Below are 22,804 nucleotides of genomic sequence, written 5' to 3'. Positions count from 1 at the left end.
CACAGCAGGTTTTGGGTTATCGAGAATGCACTGTTAGGTTACCCAGTTCTGATTTCTATTTGTCTTTATATCCTATACAGAGTCACACAGCCTGGAAAGGCAGCCCAATGGATCCTTCTCTTATGATAGCCCTCCCCTTTCCCTGTCCTATATGACCGCCCACCTCAGTTCCTCGTAGCTTTCAAAGTTCTCCGTCTTTCATTCTTCTCCTTATCTCTCCTGGCATTCACGATGCCTTAAGCAATACCATTTAGGAAAAGGACTCTTGCATACATGGCTGTCTAAAAGTCTGTCAAAGGTCTCTGAGCTCAGTTGCGTAAGAGGCAAGAAGTCCTGAGGTGGGCCTCAAATGTATTAAAATGGCTGATCAAGAGTGGCGGTTGGGGACTTGAATGAAAGATCTTCCCTGAGCACCGAAGTTCTTCCATGAACTTCAACAAGGCTCCTGGCAACTCCTAGGCACGTCCATGGCACCATGGATTGTAGATAGATACAAATAAGCATGTATTGATGACAGGAATGCCATATTGACTTCATGGGCCCTTTCCACCCACATACAACACATCTTCTCCTCAGAAAGAGCCATGGCATATCCCCCATCAGAGCTGCTTCATAGCCTCACATGTGGGTCACAGCCTTCCTACAGGAACAGGGGCATTTTTCTGATACCAAAGTTTTCACACAGCTAATGCAGAATGCGGCCGCAAATAATACTTCTATAAAATCTGAGTAAGGGTAACAAGAGCATTTCACAAGGGAGGGAAACACAGAGCCACATGGGCAAGGATAGTCACTACAATAGCCAGGTCTCAAGCAGCAACGCCAAGAGTTATCCTCATTGCTCAGATCCATATGAGAAGCAGCAGATGTGTATTTGATTCCCAATCCTCCATAATGCAGATACTACCATCTGCGTTTCCTGATGTCAACAATAATTTTGAAAGTCTTCTAGCATGCCTGCTTCACCAAGAATGCTAGAATATTAAATGAAACTTCTTTATTTGCTGTTGTTTTTTGAGGAAGCTTTGAAATGTAATCTATTACCCCCATTAAAAAAGGACAGTTTAGATTAGCCTTTGCCAACTTGGTATCCTCCAGATGTTCTGGACTAAAAGAAGAAGAGTTTGGATTTGATATCCCGCCTTTCACTCCCTTTAAGGAGTCTCAAAGCAGCTAACATTCTCCTTTCCCTTCCTCCCTCACAACAAACACTCTGTGAGGTGAGTGGGGCTGAGAGACTTCAAGGAAGTGTGACTGGCCCAAGGTCACTCAGCAGCTGCATGTGGAGGAGCGGAGACGCGAACCCGGTTCCCCAGATTACAAGACTACCGCTCTCAACCACTACACCACACTGGCTGATGGGAGTTGTAGTCTGGAGGACACCAGGTTGGCAAGAGCTGATTTAGATGGCAGGTTGTTTGGAGCAGCAATTTTTAAAACAAACAGATCTTTTAGTCTACTACAGTAAAATATTTTGTTACCCTATCTAGTTAACAGCTGTTGGTGGGGTGATTGGTAAGGCCACAACAACTTCTTATAAACTCTCGTTTCTTTTCATTTCATCGTTACCAACAGATATAGAGCGGTAGGAAACAAAAAGAGAATAATGATGTTTTAGAAAGACTTGCGTGAATTTACTTGACAGGGCTGATATTAAATTGAATTGTACACACCAGAATGGGAAATTCGGGACATATGGCAACACTAGTATTCAGAAGATCTTGGGCAAGTACGCTTGGCAGTTAATAACAGAAGTATTTTGGGCGTCATCCTAGGTACACTCATTTGGAGAAAAGTTCAATTGAAATCAGTGGGGTTTACTTTTGAGTAGATGCACACAGCACCGGGTTGCCGAGTGGGTCTTCTCTATGGTCAGAAAGACAAGCAAACAGTGGAAAAAGAGCTATGCTAGATTTTAAAAGGTAATTTTTTAAGAGCCTCGTGAATAAGACAGGAGTTTATGATATGAGAAAGAATGTTCTGAATGCTGTCATAAATGTGTATTCAAGACCTAAATTTATTACTCAGTTAGACATCGGCTTGGATTCTGAGATAAGCTAACAAGGAAGTTGGTGGAAGGAGAGTTTCCCATCTCTTACTCCCCAAGCAACTACATGAAGGGCCACGGGGCTCCTCTTTAATAATTTGGGGTGGCGTGTGAGAGGCTGCTGGGAAGGAAGGAATCATTCCAAAATTGGAGACGCCTCCAATCTCCCCTGCCCCCAGTATGGACTTAAAAATTTCTTCCAGTTTATTTTTCCATGCATTCTTTTAAAAATCTTGACCTTTTTAATGGGTTGTTAGGTTCTGCAATACTTATGGATAAAAATGTCCCTTTCGTATTTTTTTGTGTTAATATATAAACATGAAGGGATGTGGGTTAAACCACAGTGCCTAGGACTTGCCAATCAGAAGGTCGGTGGTTCGAATCCCTGCGACGGGGTGAGCTCCCGTTGCTCGGTCCCTGCTCCTGCCAACCTAGCAGTTTGAAAGCACATCAAAGTGCAAGTAGATAAATAGGTATCGCTCCAGCGGGAAGGTAAACGGCGTTTCCGTGCGCTGCTCTGGTTCGCCAGAAGCGGCTTCATCATGCTGGCCATGTGACCCGGAAGCTGTACGCCGGCTCCCTCAGCCAATAAAGCGAGATGAGCGCCACAACCCCAGAGTCGGCCACGACTGGACCTAATGGTCAGGGGTCTCTTTACCTATACATGAAACCATTCTATCCCAAAATTAGCATCTTTTGATATTGTGTCTGTTTCCCATGTATTTTATGCCGTAAGTCACTTGGGCACACCTTTCATATGTGCGAAGAATAAATATAATATATAAGAATAAAACCAAAAGAACATCAGAAAAGAACAAAAGGAGTGAAGAAAGCAGGAGATATCCTATCTAGAAATAGTACAATTTAATCTGATGGATTTTATATATATATCAAATTCCTCTTCTTGGAAATCTTCTTGTACCCATGCCTTCTTCCTTCAACATACCTGCTTCAACCTCATCAGAATGCCAACAATTCCATACATTTCTTAGATTCAGTAGATCTTTTGGTCAGTGTTTTGCTTTTAAGCTTAATAGTAACTTAAAAGGGAAACAGCATGTATAAAGTATTCTTCCAGATTCTATATTGCCAGCTTTGAAATTAATTGAATACTGCACTCTCTCAGCCCCTAATATTGAAATTTAGATTATATTAATGAGCTCTCCAACAAAATATGGCAGTCGGGGGGTGCTCTTCTTCTTTATTCCGAGTCCCCTTTTTCAAACATAAATTCTTGCCCTGTGCCACCATACTTTTGTTTTTAAGCTGTTTACAGTTTTACATTCAGCAACTGCTGTCTCAAACCATTTCTCATTTCCACAAAAGCCCCATAGGAAACTGGGATCCAGCATTGACTGTAAGTATGTGGAAATGGCTACAATGGCAACGTCAGAAAGAAGCAGACCTGAACATCTGTGATATAAAACGTTATGGGGTTTTAGCAGGAAACTATGAGACATGCACTGATTGCAGTCAGAGCAATATTACCGGTCCATAACATTTAAAGGTTTACGCCGGGAGCGCAAATGTTCACGAATGCCCAATAAAATGGACATCTGGAAAGTCCCTCAGTCAACATCCCATGGCCATTGAGCACGCTCAGTCCATGTTGAACAAAAAATGACAGATTCACCAATCCTTATCCCAGGATTAACACATTACAGTTGAGTAACCTGAATGCTTATCGTAGCATCAGTCACTGAAGCCAGGCTGTCTCTGATTTTGCTTTGCTATTTGCAGGGGAGTAAAGACCTATTTATTTTTGTTCCACCAGTTCTGTTTGTGCTATTCTTTTTCCTCTGATGTATTTATTTATTTATTGTAATTGCTAATTATAGTTTTAAATTGTTAAATTGTTATTGTTTTTAAATCATGTCGTCATTGTTACTGTGAAACACTTTGAGAATCATCATGGCTGAAATGTGGCACACCAGTATTGTAAATAAAAACGTATAGATAAGTAAATGTTCACAGCTTTCTTCATAAGGCTACAGGGACTAAGTCTCTCAATAATGCTGCCCATATGCAAGCTTTGCACTAGATGAAATGACCTGTGTAAACTACTCTCTCTGGACAAATACATTTTATACAGTGGACCAGAAGAGGGTGTTAGAGTTATAACTACCAGGAAAAGAGAGGCATTATTATTCACTACAGTGAGGGAGATGGCAAGCAGATATCTAAAAAACCAAGTGATTGTTTTGTTCCACATATAAAGTGGCATTAAAGAATTGTAACCCAACGATTCTTCATACATGGACTGACGGAACTTCCAATAATAAATGTTTTCCTAATTGTGCAATTTGATGCCTAATTCCTTGTGATTAAGTCCCACTGAACTCAGTAATTTTCTGAGTAAATAATAATTAATAAAAAGTGCTGTAAAACGTATTTTTTGCTCTATAAGATGCACCAGATCACAAGACGCACCTAGTTTTTGGAGGAGGAAAACAAGAAAAAAACATTCTGAATATCAGAAGCGAGAACAGCAAGAGTGATCGCTGCGCAGTGAAAGCAGCAATCCCTCTTGCTGTTCTGGCTTCTGGGATAGCTGCTCAGCCTGCATTTGCTCCATAAGACGCACACACATTTCCCCTTACTTTTTACGAGGGAAAAAGTGAGTCTTATAGAGCGAAAAATACGGTAATTTTCATTATCATTGCCTAGGAGCTCCTGTTAAGGTCTCTGTTGTTGGTTTTACTGCACCAACTATTTAAAGTGTTCTGTTTTAATCTGTGGATTTTCAAATTTTGGTGTTTTTCTTTTTATTTAAAAGGGCATAGGATCTGCCTGGGAAGAGAGGGGAGGGGAGGGGAGGGGAAGGCAGGTGGGCCAATGACAGTGGTTCTTGGTAGGTGGCAGGTGGTATGGGGAGGTGCAGAACAGGTAAGGGACACACAGCACAGGCAGTTGGTGACTGTGCTGTGCGCCAGCCCCTCCTCCAGCCTAGGGAATTGTGGCTGTCCTATCAGCCAACCCTCAAGTCTGTGGCTGCCATTGCTGAATGACAGGTCGGCTCGGAGTAAGACCTTCCTGATCCATGATCTGAATAGGAATGAGGAGACCAATCTGGTCTGTATCATTATCACTGAGACTTAGGTGGGTGAACAGGGTGGAGTTGGGACTCAGCTACACAGGTGCAAATACAATGTATTAAGTGTGTTTTAAGTGCATTATACAAATGTGACACTAGATGACGATGGTGAGTGAATTCAATATACTTTTCAAAACGCTTTTTTAAAAAGCATTTTCACAGTGTTTTTTATATGTGTCTAGATTCCACCTTGGTCTCATTCAGCTGTGCCCACCTGGGTACATAGTGCAGCATGAGGGCAGGTTTGATGGTCAGAGAGGAGGAGATGCTGTGGTCTATAGAAATTCTCTGTCTTCTCTCCAGGCTCCCCCCCCCCTCTCGTGTGTGTGTGTGTGTGTGTGTGTGTGTGAGAGAGAGAGAGAGAGAGAGAGAGAGAGAGAGAGAGAGATTGGGCATTTGGGTTGGATATGGGACTCTGCTGGTTTGCTGCTCAGTGGTCTCCCTGCCTGAGCTGACAGAGCTGGTCTCAGAGGTGGTGTTAGGGACTCCTGGACTGCTTGCTGGTTTGGTGGGACTTTCATGCCAGTGAGACTGGCTCTGGGGTGGTTCAGGATTTCATGGCTGCCATGACGATGGGGCTGTTCCAACATGTCATTGGCCCAATGCATGTGGCAGGACACATTCTGGACCTTCTTTCTCTCAACTAGGCGGGAAAAGAAGGTTCTGAAAGTGGGGGGTATTGATATTAGCTCCTTTTCATGGTCAGATCACTTCCTGTTGAGATTTAGGCCAGCAGCACCTTTCCCCCTCTGCAGCCGAGTGGGACCTATTAAGGCGGCCTGTCCTCAGAAGCTAATGGATCTTACTGGTTTCCTGTCGACTCTAGGATTTTCCAGCTGTGATGAGTGGTACTCCTGTAGAAGCCCTGGCTGACCTGTGGAACATCTTAAATGGCTTGGGCCACATGAGCGCCTCTGAGCTCCCTCTCCCGCATTTTGGTGTCTAATGGGCTCCCTGGTATTCTCCAGAGCTTAGGGCGAGGAAACTAATGACTGAAAACCAGGTACACATTCAAACTGAGCCTCTTCAGTTGAGTTTAGTCATGCCAGCCCAGGTCTCTTTTTCTGTAGCAACTGATAATGCTTTCAGACCTTGAAAGAGAACCTGACCTTTGGAATTCTGCTCAATTCTTGTGGGGCAACTTTATCCTATATGCTCTTGATTATCAGTGATGGGTTGATTAGATGTCTTTCTTAGTTAATGATTTCTTCCGACGGGCCTAAATTAGCAGGCACCAGCTGGCACTGTAGGAAAACCTTTCATCAGGAAAAGATTCTTGGGCAATTGAGGTCACACAACTACTTATCCCAACAAACTTGCTCTCAATAGATGCCTTTAGATAGAATTCATTGACCTCAATGCAAAAATATGCTCTGGGAGCTAAAACGTATGGTCAAGAGAACCACATGGAACATCTCCTATGGGGCTGAAACATTGGGAGACATGGGTCTCAGTGGTCCCCTCTGCGCATGGGCACCCCACCCAGAAAAGAAAACATACCAAAGGAAAAGGTTGTAGGCTGATTTTCTAAAAGAGATGCTAGTTTTTTAAGTACAGCTTGTTTCTATGTGCAGAGCACGCAGACGTGTTTTCTCACTTCCCCTTTTCGTGGTTGTTGTTGTTTAGTCGTCTTAGTCGTGTTCGACTCTCCGTGACCCCATGAACCAGAGCATGCCTTGGAAACTGTCACTTTCTTCTCAAAGCTTCTCCTTTTTTATGTCCATGGAGTTTTCCTGGCAAAATACTAGAGTGGTTTGCCAGTTCCTTCTCCAGGTGGATCACATTTAGTATAAACTCTCAGCTATGACCTGTCTTGGGTGGCCCTGCACGGCATAGCTCAGAGCTTCTTGGAGTTCTTCAAGCCCCTTTGCCACAACAGGGCAGTGATCCCTGAAGGGTCTCTTTGTGGTGGACTCCAATAAAAGCTTTCCCATATGATTCTCCTGACTGCTTCAGCTCCAAGTGGCAGCATTTACAACAAGGTCCCCCATGCAATTGTAAACCACTCACTCCCTATGCACCTTTCCAACCACAATGGCACTTTTCTGGTCCCCTGCTATTGCCAATTCTGCTGTGTGTGTGCTGTATACCCATGTTTAAATGAAGCCAGGTTGATCAGAGGGAGGGAATGCAGGAAGGCAGAGGGAAGGCTGGCAAACTCAAAGGGCAATGAAGCAGTTGGTCACGCACGGGCATCAGCTTATGCCTCTCCATTCTGGGCACCTTGGTGTGCATCTAGTTCATCCCTGTCTTTGATCTCCAGCAGCAGAAGTAAGGCATGGGCATTGAGGGCCAACTCTAGTTGGTTGGAGTATGGTGCTGATAATGCCAAGGCTGAGTAACTTGCAAACAACAAATCCTCTGTCTCTGCACAATCTCTTCTCCTGGGTTCTCATTTTGCTGCTTACAGAACTGAATGGAGGAGTTCCTATTGGGAGCCATTTGTGAAATTGTCGTCTGATATATTGTACGGTTGAAAATCATTGCTGATAACAAGAATGTCACAGTTCAGGTGGCAAGACCTGTTTCTTAACTGCAGCAATGAAATCGATAGGATGTGCCAAGAGTATGACTGATCCTCATTTAGCTAGCTGGCTAAAACATAGGGAAGTGCTTATCTTATCTCTCAGAATATCGTTTGAGAATTGCAGCTGAAATGTACCTGACAAAGTCCAGCCTGGCATCCTGCCTGCTAAATGGTTCCAGTCAACATTCATCCAATCACCTTAATATAGCAATTCCCTCCCCTGACTAGTAGAGTAATTTTGATCTCACAGATGGGATAGGAATATGAATCGGAATAGTGGGGCTCTTGGCTGCAAATATACATTTATAGCTCCAACTTCCCCAGTGGTGCTGTATCCAAAATTTCAGCGGCAAATTATATACACACTATTCTTTTAAAGCACGTTCAAAGCAGAGTTTTCTCCTCAAAGCTTTCTGGACACTGTAGTTTGTCAAGGGTTTTGGGAATTTGAACTCTGTGAGGGATAAACTACAGTGCCCAGTTTGCTTTGAGGAGGGGAAATATGCTTTGAATGTGGTTTAAGGGCACAGAATAGGCCTTCACCGTGTTGGCACCCCACTTTTGGAATGCTGTCCCAAGGAAGGCACCATTATTACTTAACTTTTCTAAATTTCCTGCATTTCTTTTCCACCAGGCCTTTGTATTTTAGTAATCTACGGGCTCCTTTTCTCTTGAGGCAATGTAACCCTGAAGCTACAGACCTGCTCCTTCTGGGGGAGTGCAACCTCATCTAGAAGAGGCCATCTCCCTATTTCTTGGACCCAAGAACCTGGAACACAAAGCAGCTCTGTCTTATCAGCATTCTACTTCAATTTACTGGCCCATATCCAGTCCATCACCACGTTCAAGCCCTGGTCTACCACCTGAACGGCAACTCCTGATTCATATGAAATAGACAGATAGGGCTTAGTATTATCTCCATATTGATGCCATCTCACGTATATCTCCGAAGGACAGCTCCCAGCATTTTCAGATAGATGTGGGGGGCACAGGGGGCAAGGTGGAACCCTGCATTATGCCACAAGACAACTCCCATAGTGCAATAGCTCTCACCGTAACTACTTTCCGGAAATGACCCTGCAAGTAGGAGCAGAACCACTTGGAAGGATGGCGTGGTTAACAGTGTCAAAAGAAATCTAAGGAATCTAAAACAAACAGGGTTGCACTTCTCCTATCTAGCTCCCAGAAAATGTGGGTGACCAAGGCAGTTTCAGCATCATGAGCTAACTGGAAACCAAACTGAAATGGGTCCAGATAATCAGTTTCTTTCAAGTATCCCTGAAGCTGGGCCACCACTCTTCCCGCACAATCACCTTGCCTCCAAAGTGGATATTCATCACTGGTGATAGTTGTTACACCAACCAAAGCATCACAAAGCAGTGTGCAAGCTCCAGAATTCTTCATCAAGCTGAACAGTAAACAGAGTAATGGGTGGGTGGGGAGAGGAATCTTTTTTGGCTGATGTTGTAGCCAAACAATATTAAGATGAATGGGAACCAAGACAGTAAATATTCACATGAAGCTCTTTATGTGCTGTGCAGGTATTAGGTTCCACCTGCTGGGAACAAAAAGCAGAACAATGACTAACTCCTCATTTCTGAAAATGTAACAAAATTGTTTAACCATTTAACCACTTGACAAAATGTTATGGAGAACTCAGAAGCTTGCCACACCAATTTTGTATATTTTGGTTGCTTTAATATTTTGGTATTGTCCTAAAACAAACTTTGGAATTCTACTCATATGTGATGCTTCTTCAAATACTTAATCCAAGGGCTTCTTCAAATATTTAATCCAAGCACCCAGCCTACAGACAAGTGGAGTGGGACTTTTTTAATTTTTAAAAAATCATATTCATCAATGTTTGTTAAGTGTTTTAAATCAGTGGGCATTTAGAGAGTGCTGGAGAGGAGGAAAGAGTTAAGAAAGTATGTGTGAGACTTCAAACTTAGTCTAGAACTGACTGAAGCCAAAAGTAGGTTGCTCAAGAGCTATTATCATGCATGTTTGAATTGCTGGCAGCACACATTTCAAGTTCCTGATAGGTTCACAGAGATGTTAAGAGTCGTTGTTCCTCAGAAAGTCAGTGTTGACTTTTTACTAGGCTTAGAGTGCTATACAGTGGTACATCGGGTTAAGAACTTAATTCATTCTGGAGGTCTGTTCTTAACCTGAAACTGTTCTTAACCTGAGGTATCACGTTAGCTAATGGGGCCTCCTGCTGCTGCTGCGCTGCCAGAGCATGATTTCTGTTCTCATCCTGAAGCAAAGTTCTTAACCTGGGGTACTATTTCTGGGTTAGTGGAGTCTGTAGCCTGAAGCGTCTGTAACCTGAAGCGTCTGTAACCCGAGGTACCACTGTACTTGCTACTCGTGTGTAAGCTTCACTGAGTTTAGTGGGGCTGTATATAGAGTTGAGATTACAGGATTCTCACCCCTGTTTAAAATACTTCGCTGTTTAGAAAATACACATGCTAAGATGTTGCTCTCAAACCAGTCCTGTGTTGAGCAAGCATGTCAATGGTTGTTGTTGTTGTTGTTGTTGTTTTGGCACTATGGAGACACAGACATCTTCAGCAGGAGAGGTAACTAAGTACAGTCTGATTTTGTTTGCCTTGGCTGACCTGACAAATTCAAACCAATTAGCTGCCCTATACTTAGATTCTCAGAATTTGAATTGGCAAAGCACCTAAGGCAAAACGGACAACAATGGTCAGGCTCCAGATTGAATGCTCTGCACTTGTCTTTCCCACCCTTATTATACAGAGTGGAACAGCTTCCAAACACCACCTGGGGTTGGTTGCAACAAGGCAGTATGAAGAAGCTTTGTGCTCTCTTTCCTTGGGTCAATATTTAATTTCTCTCAGCAGTAAGACACCGCAAAGAGGATTGATAAAAGTTTGCTAGTTCAAATAAGGACTTTCAATTAAACTAAACCCCCACCCTGATTCCTTTTCTCTCTGTGTTTTCTCTCTCTCTTTAAATCAACAGTCACAGTATAATATGTTATTCAAAGCTGTACCTCAAAGAACTGTGGACTTGGGAACACTTCAGCTGGGTTTTCACAGGCACCCTTTGCAACAGGGTAAATAATCAGTTTTAGAAGCTAAATCTTATAGGGCCATGTGACTAAATTGCACTTTAGTCAGCCACACCAGTGTGTGAATTGCTTTCAAGATAAGTGAAGGCATAAATCCCCCCCAGGGAACTAAGGAATACCTCAGGTTGAGCAGAAATCTCCTCTGTGTTAAGCTCCCCTCTTACAGCAGATAAGCATGGCATTTGATGGCACCTGGAAGGTGGAGAAGAGTGAAAACTATGAGAAGTTCATGGAGGCGATGGGTAAGATCTAGATCCCCTTTGCCTCCTATGACAATGTTTGTTATCACTGCTGTTTGAAAGCTTGGTGGAGATGCTGCCCTTCTTTTCATGGTCTCCTTAGCCACCGATGTTCTGCTGCATTGCCTGCTACCTACTAAATTTCAGCTCTTCTATCCATTAGAGGGAGCTTCCTGGGGAAAAATATAGCTTGCCAGTAAATGAATCTTGCACAACCATTAGGGTTGCCTCTCCTCCTCCTCCTCCTATTCGTCCAACACGGGAGATGTAGTGATGTTGAAATGTTTTGCTAGGTTTTTTCCCCGCCTGCAGAGGGAAAAAATATATTTAGCACTGCTGGCATGTTGCAATAAAGAATTCACTGGCCTTTATTTTTTTTCCTGCGCTTTTCTTGAAGCAGCTCAGCGTGGTGTGCGTAATTTATGCCCTTGCCACCACTGTTTTAGCTTCACAAGCACCCCTGTGAGGTGGGATGGCTGATAAAGCACATTTGAAACACGTTCTTTCCTTCAGAGAATTCTGGGCAATGTAGTTTACCCCTCACAGTCACAATTCCCAGTATCCCTTAACAAACCACAGTGCCTATATATGTGTGTATATATACATTGGTGGGGAAGAATGTGCTTCCTATGTGCTTTAACGTTATAGTATGTATGCAGCCAGTCACCCTGTGAGCTTCATGGCTAAGCAGATATTTCAACTCAGGTTTTCAAACTCTTGGCTTTACACACAGACACTAGCTCTTATCTTTGAAAGTTTACCTTTCCTCTTAATCCTGCTTGCAAAACTCAAGGCAATGATTTCCTGCTCTCATACTTTTCTAAGACTTAACATCTCCTTGAGCACTCAGTGGAATATGCCATATGCCCACTATACAGCATTTGCAGCCTTCAAGCTACTGCTGGGAGTCCAATTTTTAAGAAAATTAAATTTATATACCGCCCCATATCCACAGGTCTCAGGGCAGTTCACAGGATTGTTGTTGTTGTTGTTGTTTAGTCGTTCAGTCGTGTCCGACTCTTCGTGACCCCATGGACCAGAGCACGCCAGGCACTCCTGTCTTCCACTGCCATCCGCAGTTTGGTCAGATTCATGTTTGTAGCTTCGAGAACACTGTCTAACCATCTCGTTCTCTGTCGTCCCCTTCTCCTTGTGCCCTCCATCTTTCCCAACATCAGGGTCTTTTCCAGTGAGTCTTCTCTTCTCATGAGGTGGCCAAAGTATTGGAGCCTCAGCTTCACGATCTGTCCTTCCAGTGAGCCCTCAGGGCTGATTTCCTTAAGAATGGATGCATTTGATCTTCTTGCAGTCCATGGGACTCTCAAGAGTTTCCTCCAGCACCATAATTCAAAAGCGTCAATTCTTCGGCGATCAGCCTTCTTTACAGGATTAAGTCTCATCAACTCCAGCCTCTTCAGCCCATACATTTCACCATATAGGTCAGTCACGTATATGCAGCTTTCTTCAGTTGACTCTCACCCACTCCCCAAAAAACTTTTCTGCCCAATATTTGGTGCTTCCAAGTAAGGGCTTAATACTGCAAATGCATCATTGAGATATTCCAAATGGGTGGTTGATAGGAAAGAAATTCAATTCAGTTCACATTTGGTGGCAAACTTATCTAATCTACACTTTCTGAAACACTGTATTTTACTCTGCAAACCACCTTGAGATCTTACAATGAAGAGCAGTATAATAATAATAATAATAATAATAATAATAATAAAAACAATACCCCCATTAAAAAAGAAGTCACATTTTTCTTAATTTTGCAATGCAATCCTCTAGTCAAGTAATGTGTGTGCAAAAGTGCACACGCTAGGGTAAAATGTGCATATAAAACTGAATATATTAGTGAAAATAGCAAAGAAAAATGCTTTATAGTAGGGAAAGTTGCTTTGCAAACATGACCAATATTTGCATACCAAAATGTATCTATTAGGAGAAAACGTTGCTGAATTTTTGTGAAGGTAGCTTTTAATAGTTGCAAACTGAAGTAAAAATGTGAAGAACTGAAGACTGGTAAAATGAGAAACAACAAATTATTTGGGAGTTTTTTTTTTTATTAAAAAAATAATCTGTAAAATCCAGATTAAATGAGAAGAAATGCAGGCTTTGATACGGACTATATCAGGTGCACACTGCAAAAAACTTGCATGCGTGAGGAATGTACATTCCACAACAAACATCTGGAAGCAGCCCTACATAGCTGTTTCACGTTGAGCAGCATCAACTTATGCCACCCCCAAGATGTTTTGCAATGATATCTTCCTTCCCCCTGGCTCAGAAGAATATAGAGAGCTACATAAATCAATTTATGAATGGATTTACACTAACGAAGGCTCTTTCTTTTCAAAGAGAGCAGAATAGAAGGAGAGAAAATTATCTACGTACTCGGGGTCATTGAGGTAACAAACATTAAAGAGAAATGTCAAGGACCCAGCATTAGTTTGTCCGATGTGCTTTCCAAGCCTTTGTCTATGGCATATTGCAGATCACATATAGTTCACACACTGCCTTAAAAGCCAACAGCATGGGGATATGCAGAAAGGATATCTAGATTGCGTGTGTTAGCACTGAACACCATAGAAAACTATTTCAGAGGTCAAAAAGAAGACTTGCTTAGTGCTAGCCTTCTATTACTGTAGTCAATGTGCTTCCTTTTTTTTTTTTAAAGAACATTCCTACTGGGTGTTTAACTTGCTACCCTCTTCCCTTCTCAGGTATTAATTTAGTAAAGAGAAAACTAGGGGCCCATGACAACCTGAAGATCATTATTCAACAAGACGGAAACAAATTCACCATCAAAGAATCCAGCAATTTCCGCACAATAGAGATAGTATTCAACCTGAAAGAGAATTTTGACTACAGCTTGGCTGACGGAACTGAACTCCACGTAAGACACCTGTTCTCCTGTGATGGTTTTTGTTCCTGTGGGGCAAGTCTGCAGAGAGCAGTACACACCTGATTTGGTTTGGGGTGGTTTCCAGGAACGTTTAAGCTGAACCATATTTTAAAATGTCCATGTCTTTCTTTATGTTGTAGGGCAATTGGGACCTGAAAGGCAGCCAGCTTGTAGGCACATTCAACCGGAAAGATAACGGGAAGGAACTTAAGGCACTGAGAGAAATCGAAGGAGATGAAATGATTCAGGTAAGTTCAGCAGGAATAGCTAACAGATCTTCTTAAGTTTTATTTTTCCTTTGCTAACAGTAACAAAAATCATTTAGGTTCTTGACGAAGAACAAAGGAGGCGTTCTTAAATTTTGACCCTAAGCCAATTTACTTGAAAGTACAATTTACTTTCTGTTTAAAGGAAACAGGAAGAAGATACCTGTTTTTCCTCGGTATAATTGAAAAGGTTAGGATTACAACCTTAGGGAGACATTTCTTCCTGGCCGTAAAAGTTCAGAACTTGGGATACCTCAACCTGTTTTTTTAAAAAAAAGGTATTATAACAAGTGGGAGATGCCACAGTGCTCCTGTTCAGGGTGTCAGCCAGCCACTCACTCGATCAGACTTCTGCATATCACCCCCAAATTCTTATTTTTCTGTGTCTTCACAATAAGCTTACTTATTGGGATGATTCTGGTAATTCTGGAAACCTTTAGGTTTCCCCAAACCTACTGATACCGCCCCCTTGTGTTTCCAGTGCCATTTTGGCTAACCAACTTCTACTTTCTAAAATAATGCCTAAACGGAAGCACAACCATCCTTTGAAATTCTCACTTCTCTAAATTTTGTAGGGCCTTTCTCTAGCCAAGTAATGTCTGTGAAACAACAGCTACTAGCATAAAATGTGCATAAAAATACATATATTTCTGAAAATGCCATACAAAAATGCATTACTAGCCAGTTGAGGGAGAGGGGAGTCCACCCATTTGCTGTCTTGCACAGGTTCACTTCCTTTGTTCCCCTTAATGGCCCTCTAAATAATAATAATAATAATAATAATAATAATAATAATAATATCTTTATTGTCATTGCCCCCTTCGGGGACAACGAAATTACTTGGCTGCTCCATAAAAACAGTAATTAAAAAATATAGTAAAATACAGGAAAGGAGATTTGATGACTTTCAAAGTCCGGGCTTCCCATATGCATTGGGTGTGCTTAAATATAGGGTGCATTGGGTGTGCTTAAATATAGGGTGCATTGGGGGTGCTTAAATATAGGATCTGCTCAGTAACTGACAACATTTTTCTCTCCTCTCCTTCCTCTTCACTCCAATAAGTAACATTCTGATTCTCTCTTTTTTGTACTATTTCAGACTTACGTCTATGAAGGAGTTACAGCAAAGAGAATCTTCAAGAGAGGTTGAACAGTCCAGAATTGAAATCTGAAATAAAACTGTACTTTATTTATGGCAACTGTAATTTCCCCACCGAGCACAAGAGTAATGGAGTTCTGATATGCTTGCCAACATACTATAACTGAAATGCAACTAATGTATGTTTATCTATAATACCCATGTCTGTTTAGATAAATCAGTCTTAGCAATACCATTTATCTACCTTTTATAAATAATGATGGTGGTGTTGGTGGAAATAAACATTACTTCTACTCTGCATTTGTCTTTCATTATTGCACATGAATGTTTTCTTTTTTAAAAAAACCCAATTAGATCACGCCATTTACATAATGCAAACAATATGAGGGCACAACCCAGCACTTACCTGTCCGTTTACTTGATCTGTCCACCCCATTCCCTTGATGAACAGATTTACAAGTGATATTAATATTACCAGTTTACAAGCAGTTTAAAAGATTTTAAAATAATTAAAAATTATTAGTAAAAGAGGTGAAAACATCAGCACCTATGTGTCTGGATAGGCTTGCCAAAGCAAAACAATGTTTTAACCAGGCACCGAGAAGAGGACAGCAAAGGCAGCCGCTGCACTAAAGTATCAATTTCTTACAACCGCAGAGCAAATAATATTGCAGATCACCTATTCAGTACTTGGATTTTCCCTTTGACACTTCTGCCCCTGACGGAAAGAATGAAAAACAAAGTCTATTGAAACGGGACAAAAACGTTTTCCGACTCTTCTTCTTTCTTTGACTATCTCTATGTCCTCTATGACGCAGTCACGCACGAGGCAATGAGATAGGAAACTAAGAGAGTCGCACCTCACAAGCACATCCTGTCTGCAGGTGAGCCCCTACGTCTGCTCGCTCCCGCTTTAACCTTATGGGCGAAAAGTATAGAAAGCTTCCGCGAGTTGATTCTGCGGCTCCAAGGGCCGGATTTCCGTGTTCCGCCGGAAGTCTCTGTCCGGGTGCGCGCGTGTCTCTCTCTACTTTTCCGCCGTTGAATCTCTACGGGCGCAGGCTGCGGACGTGAGCCGGGCGTCGTCTTGCCGGCCGGACCTTCTTCCCGCGTGGGCGAGCCGCGTCCTCCCTCCGCCGCGCCCTGCCTGGCTTGCTCACTTTCCGGCGCAGGGGCGATGGAGCTGGCGAACGGAGTGGAGCTGCGAGAGCGGCGCCTGGCGGAGCGGGAGCCGGGGCTGGCGGGGGCCGCAGGGGCCGCGCCCCGCGGGCCGCCCCTCTCGGGGACGTCCTACTGGCTGGACTTGTGGCTCATGGCCGCCTTCAACCTGGCGCTCTTCGTCTTCGTCTACCTGCTGCCGTGACGGTAAGAAAAAAGAGACCCTCCCCTCCCCCAAAACCCTGCATTTCGCATCAAAACTTTTCCTCCAAGAGGCTCGAGGCGACTTGCGTCTCCCCGCTGCCCTCCAACGTATCCTCAACATCAGCCCTGCGAGGTAGGCTAGGCTTGCCCGATGGCGAGGTGGGGATTCGAACTCGGGTCTTCCCTAGTCGAAGGCTCCCTGCTACGCCAAATGGCCTGAGGGTCCTTTTTCTAGGGCTCTTCCTCAGGCTGGAGGTTAAAACAAAGAGGAGAAGGGGAGCTTGATGCTTAAAGACAAAGCTTTCCAGTGTAGGAGGAGCGTAGGAGGAGACAGCCAGCTCCTTGATCGGGTTCTGCTAGCCCAGCAAGGGTGTGCAGGTAACAGACGGTGCTGGGAGGAGGAAATACCTACCTGTGACAAAAGAGGGAGACAGATGTCCGGGGGGGGGGGATTAGGGGTGAGCTCGTGTTTTTAAGTTCCTTCTCCAAAATGCCACCCAGCCGTGGTGATAAGGGTTGTGAGAGTTACCTGGGTGAGAGGCAGCTTGCCTGTGGTTGACCCCGTTTCAGTTGGGAATTATTGGCATGCTTCAAATAGCTTTAAAACTCTTTTGGTTGCTAGAGTCTTTAGGCAAGAATTTGGACTCTTAGAAAATAAGAAATCTTCGCGGTGCTGCTACCTTTTACAGTCATAAATGTTGCATTTGCTATAGGTTGAGCATTTTCAGGTTGCGTCCCGCAGCAGCCCAGAAGTAATGGAACTGGTTACTTCTGGGTTTTGCCGCTCTCGCGTGCGCAGACGCTCAAAATGACGCCATGCGCAGAAGCGGCAAATCGCGACCCGCGCAGACGCAGATTGCATTCCGCTCATGTCTCCAGAGACAATGGAATGTGCCTCTGTAGGTGAAGTTGAATCTCTGCATTAGCAGTACCAAAGTGACCTTCCCAGGGTGCAAGCCTAGGAGGTGGGCTGTATGGAGGTTCTGGGCTGCCCAGATGGCAAGACTCCTTGATCTCATTGATATGATCCAAAGGAAAGCAGAGCAACATGTTTGGCACCAGCTTGGCTGCAGTAATTGCTGGGAGGAGGCGTACAAGGCGCTATCCAACTGCTTTAAGGGACTCCACTCTGGATTTGAGTAGGTTTACTTCCCCAGCCTTTTCTTCTCCCCAAGATCTCCTGCAAGGTAGCAGAAGTTTAGGATAGGTTTTCCTTCTTTCGAAGTTGAGCCCATCTCTCCCCCCCCATCTCCCTCTACAGCTCCTGCCGAAACCACTTTCTAGTTCAGGGGTCAGCAACCATTTTCAGGCGTGGGTCGGTCCACTGTCCCTCAGACCATGTGGTGGGCCGGACTATATTTTGAAGAAAAAATGAACGAATTCCTATGCCCCACAAATAACCCAGAGATGCACTTTAAATAAAAGCACACATTCTATTCATGTAAAAACACCAGGCAGGCCCCACAAATAACCCAGAGATGCATTTAAATAAAAGGACACATTCTATTCTTGTAAAAACACACTGATTCCCAGACCGTCCGCGGGCTGGATTGAGAAGGCGATTGGGCCACATCTGGGCCACGGGCCTTAGGTTGCCTACCCCTGTTCTAGTTTAACCAGCCAGTTGAAGCCGTTTCCCAGGGTGTGGCCACTGTTGCATAATAGGTGCCATAGGTGAGAGCTGAGTGCAGTGTGGGGACCAAAAGTGGACATACTACTGCTGAAGGAGCACAGTGTGTCCCCCACCAGCGGTACTACCTCTCCCCGAACACCCCATACACCCCACCTTTATACATAGAGTCAAAAATCAAGATATTAGTTTATTCTAATAACCCTTTACCAGAACAATATAAAGCAAAGCATTAAAACAGTTGGAAACAAATTACACTCACAACCAGAGTGAGGCCTAAATTGCAACATAACCATTCCTTTGGTGTGTATGTATAATCGGTTTAAAAAGTGGAAGAGGGGGAGCTGAAAATATATAAAATGCTGGTTGGGACCATAAGATTCACACATTTTGACCAATTACAGCTCAAGAGAATTCAAAATGACTGGATAAGATCCATAATATTTTGCTTAAAATTTTTTGGGAGCGTCATTGAAAAGATGTGGAGAATGTCTTACCCTTTAGATTTTGCTTAAAAATAGAAGTGTCCATAGAGTTGTCATCTGTCTTCTACGTGTTATTCACCAAAATTTTATGACTATAGGAAAGTTATTAACCACTAGTGGGAAGTGCCCAGGAATTTTCAGAATCCAGAAAATATTGAGATTTTTAAATGGATAGTGTCATTTGTGAATTTTGCTCCGTCATGCTGAAGATCAGGTGAAATAATGCTGAAGTCACATTTTGGTCAGCCTCCTTGACTCAAAATGGAACCTGGCATCCAGATGTTTGTGAGGGCCCCCTCCCCCATTTGGGGGGGCTCTCATGCCAGCCTTAGGGACGATACCTCAAGAGGCAGCCAAACCCATAGAAAACAAACAGATCGTTTCCCAAAATGCATAGCAGATGATGGTTGTTGGTAATGAATAGCTTTCACTATTATAAGGCAGCCCACTCGTCTATCTAACTAGGTGACAGCAAGCAACTCTCCAGGGTTTTATGCAGGAGTCTTTTTCCAGCCCTATCTGGAGATACCAAGGATTGAGCCTAGAACCTTCTTCAAGTTGAGCATGTCCTTTACCACTGAACTCCCTGTTAATTTCTGTTTTGCCACTGAGCAGCTGCGTGGAGTCACAGGACTCTGTTTACATTCCTGGGATTCCATACTATTGGAAGTCTCACAGGAGAGGAGACGGGATGTGACGTTAGGGATTTCCTGTTTCCTTTGTTCATTTGTTCAGTTGCTCTCTGCTTGCATAGAGAGAGGATGTCTTTTCTGTCTGCGTAGCTTAGAAATACAACTCTTTGCAATGTAGCCATAAATCTCATCACTTCCGCATGCTGCTGGAAACTCTGCTTAATGGAATGTGCCTGAGGCCTCATCAAAGGCTCAGGTCGTTAATTATTCGTGGGAGGCTATTCTGAAGGCTCGGCCGGAGGAAAATGAGGCTTTATCAGCTTGGCCAAGGGGAAATTCCAATTATAAGGCAACCCAAGGCTTGAACCTGGAACCTTCTTCAAGTAGAGCATGTCCTTTATCACTGAACTCCCCCCCTTTTTTGCAGTTGTGCAAAAAAAAAAAAAAAAAAGAAAGAAAAAGAAAGAAAGTCCAAAGTCTGTACTACTCAAACGTTCTCACAAGGTGAGAAAGCAGCTTGGCAAATGCAACATTTTTGATGTGAAATAAAAGTGAAGAGGGGGAAAGAAAGAAAGATAACTCAAATCCAGAGTGGGTACCTTTTATTATTCCAGCGTGTTGCTATCATGCCTGCATCGACAAATCCAAAAAACATAAAAGTTGAAGGGCAAAGTTTTCTCAAACATTTTAACTGTTCGTAAAACCTAGTTATTATCTTCCTCAAGGACAGCTTGGTTGTTGCAATACATATGTAGAGGCCAAATATTGTTTCTGTTGCATCGGTTGGACATGGTTGTCTGGCATGCTGTCAGTTGGACTGGGCTCAACATCAACGTGGGAGGTGATACCCAACTTTGTCCAGCATCACATTAGTATCGTCCTATAATTGATGCTGCTGTGGTGTCCCATCAGTGGATGCTAAAGGTGTAAGAATAGCCTGAAAGCACGCACGGCCATTTAGAGATACATTACTATGGTTGGAGGAGTTCCACACATATGTGTTCTATTAAGTACTGCAGTCAAACATTTTACTGATGCCGAGATTAGATTGGATCTGGAGCTTTTGCAATAAATGCAATAATGGAATACTGACAATGCAATAGAGTCGACTTGGTAAGTGATTTTGCTGGTTGTGGCAAATGTACAGGCATGTCCAGAATTTCATGTAATGTTTTCAAGACCTGGAGAAATGGCATACAATGGAACTCTTGCAACGTCTTGAAGTTGTTGTTTTTTAATACGTCACCTGTGGTTTTGAGAACACAGAGGTAGTCAAAACACATGCAGCAGAATTGTATCAACTGCCACCTTGCCAAAACTAACTTCAGCAGTTTATTAATGTGCCAATTACCAAACCTGGGCTTGTAAAAACTGCTTGATCCCATTTGTACATGTTCACATCAGTGTTAAGAAACCCCACAGGCACCAGTCACATTATGTGACCGGTCCAATTGTGCCCATGTGGAAATCTCTGGATGCCAATTTGGCAACTGACATCTCTATCTAGCTGACTCCTGTGCCTTTCTTAAGCAGATAAACAGAGCAGCTCATTTATTGCATTTATATCCCACCTTGTTCTCCAAGGAGTACATGGTTCACCCCCCCAACTCAGTTAATCCCTACAACGATCTGTGAGGTATGGTTAAGGCAGGCATGGCCAAACTTGGCCCTCCAGCTGTTTTGGGACTACAACTCCCATAATGCCTGACCACTGGTCCTGTTAGCTAGGGATGATGGGAGTTGTAGTCCCAAAACAGCTGGAGGGCCAAGTTTGGCCATGCGTGGGCTAAGATGCTGTGACTGGCTCAAGGTTGCCCAGTGAGCTTCAGGACTGAACTTTGATTTGAACTTTGAACTGCCAGGTCCTAGACCGACACTCTAACCACTATACCACACCAGATTCCTAGAGTTCTTCGGTTATTGGACCCCTATATAAATTTATTAGGTAAATGAATATGGGGAAAGCAGAATGTCACTTAGAGAAGGATCTGAAGTATCTGCATTGTTTTATTTGATGTTTTAATGTGTTATTGGGATTTGTTCTTTAAAATCTAAAGTGGTATAGAAATGAAATGAATAATAAGAATTTTCATGGGGTGGAAATGCCACCTAGACACCCCATTGTGCAGACCATAAACTAGGTTTAAGGTGCCGTTTGGCATTAGCTTATACAGTGGTACCTCGGGTTAAGTACTTAATTCGTTCCGGAGGTCCGTTCTTAACCTGAAACTGTTCTTAACCTGAAGTACCACTTTAGCTAATGGGGCCTCCTGCTGCCGCCGTGCCACCGGAGCATGATTTCTGTTCTCATCCTGAAGCAAATTCTTAACCCGAGGTACTATTTCTGGGTTAGCGGAGTCTGTAACCTGAAGCGTATGTAACCCGAGGTACCACTGTATACCTGTGTTTCTAACACTAATTCAGTCTTGATGGTTATGGATGGAAAACAATACAGTCGTACCTTGGAAGTCGAACGGAATCTGTTTCGGAAGTCCGTTCGACTTCCATAACTTCCAGAAACCTAAGAACCGATTTAAGGGGTGTGCATGGTGAGAATATCTTTATGCTGGTTGAACTTTCACCTTAGTGCTACATGGACTGCAACCTGTGGTGGGTGTGGGTGTTTTTTGTGTGATTAAAAATGCTTTTATGTCCTGCTGGCAGGCTTCGCAGAGGCATCTGCTTAGCTACAGTGGGAAACAGGGTTCTGGCCTGCTTAGGTCTTTGGTCTGGTCCATTGGGTCTGCTTACATATTCAGTTTGTAGCGGGCACACTGACATACTATGTCCTAACTTCAGTTTTCTTCATCCAGCAGGACAACCTGATTCCATGGTAGAAAAGCTATTGTTGCCATTCCTCCAGCAGCATGTCTGTTCGGAACAAAGAGACGTTTGGGAAACTGTTACAGACTGTTCTCTCGAGAAGTGATGCCTGCGACAACTGCATTTGAACTGTTAGCACTCTTTGTTGAGCCTGCCAGACGTGTGGTTTGACCTTCTACTTTTCAACCTGAAATGGATGGAAGTTGTGCCTTATGACAAATGTTACGTTGCTGTTGATGGTTTTCCACTATATTAAAATGGTTCATTTTATCTATGCATTCACACTTTAAAGAGTAATTTGGAATAGATTGGAAGGCAGATATAACTGTTGATGTGCAGAAGAGTTTAAAAGTCTGTTCTGCAGATGGTTAAGGGTAAGCAGATATCCCTTCTATTGGGCATTATGGCCAATTCCAACAGCCAGACTGAATTAGATAGGACAGCTGTGTTTGTCCTTTGCAGTGACTGGCCTGTGTGGGTTCAGTGTTTCAGAACATAACATATGCATGCCTGAAGGTAAGCACAGTGCCTTCCTAGCCTCTTATCACACCCTGGGCAGTTTCTCTTTAAAAACACTTTGTTCTCAGTGTTGCCT

At 43.3% G+C, this 22,804-nt stretch overlaps 1 protein-coding gene across 2 annotated transcripts; it reads left to right on the top strand.

Moving 5' to 3' along the window:
• Positions 1 to 10,815: 10,815 nt before the first annotated feature.
• FABP2 (fatty acid binding protein 2) lies at positions 10,816 to 22,479 on the top strand. Of its 2 annotated transcripts, none has more exons than XM_083457665.1 (5): positions 10,816 to 11,010; positions 13,731 to 13,903; positions 14,053 to 14,160; positions 15,278 to 16,642; positions 22,203 to 22,479. In XM_083457665.1, exons 1-4 carry the CDS (start codon positions 10,944 to 10,946, stop codon positions 15,326 to 15,328), a joined length of 399 nt encoding a protein of 132 aa, XP_083313791.1. In that variant the 5' UTR covers positions 10,816 to 10,943; the 3' UTR covers positions 15,329 to 16,642; positions 22,203 to 22,479. The 2 variants fall into 2 exon arrangements, with proteins under 2 accessions (XP_083313791.1, XP_083313790.1); XM_083457664.1 differs by having other exon boundaries at positions 22,200 to 22,479.
• Positions 22,480 to 22,804: the final 325 nt, after the last annotated feature.

Source organism: Podarcis tiliguerta, assembly GCF_965153285.1.
Source record: "Podarcis tiliguerta genome assembly, chromosome: 9".
Classification (NCBI taxonomy): Eukaryota; Metazoa; Chordata; class Lepidosauria; order Squamata; family Lacertidae; genus Podarcis; species Podarcis tiliguerta.
This window is presented reverse-complemented; position numbering and strand designations above follow the sequence as displayed.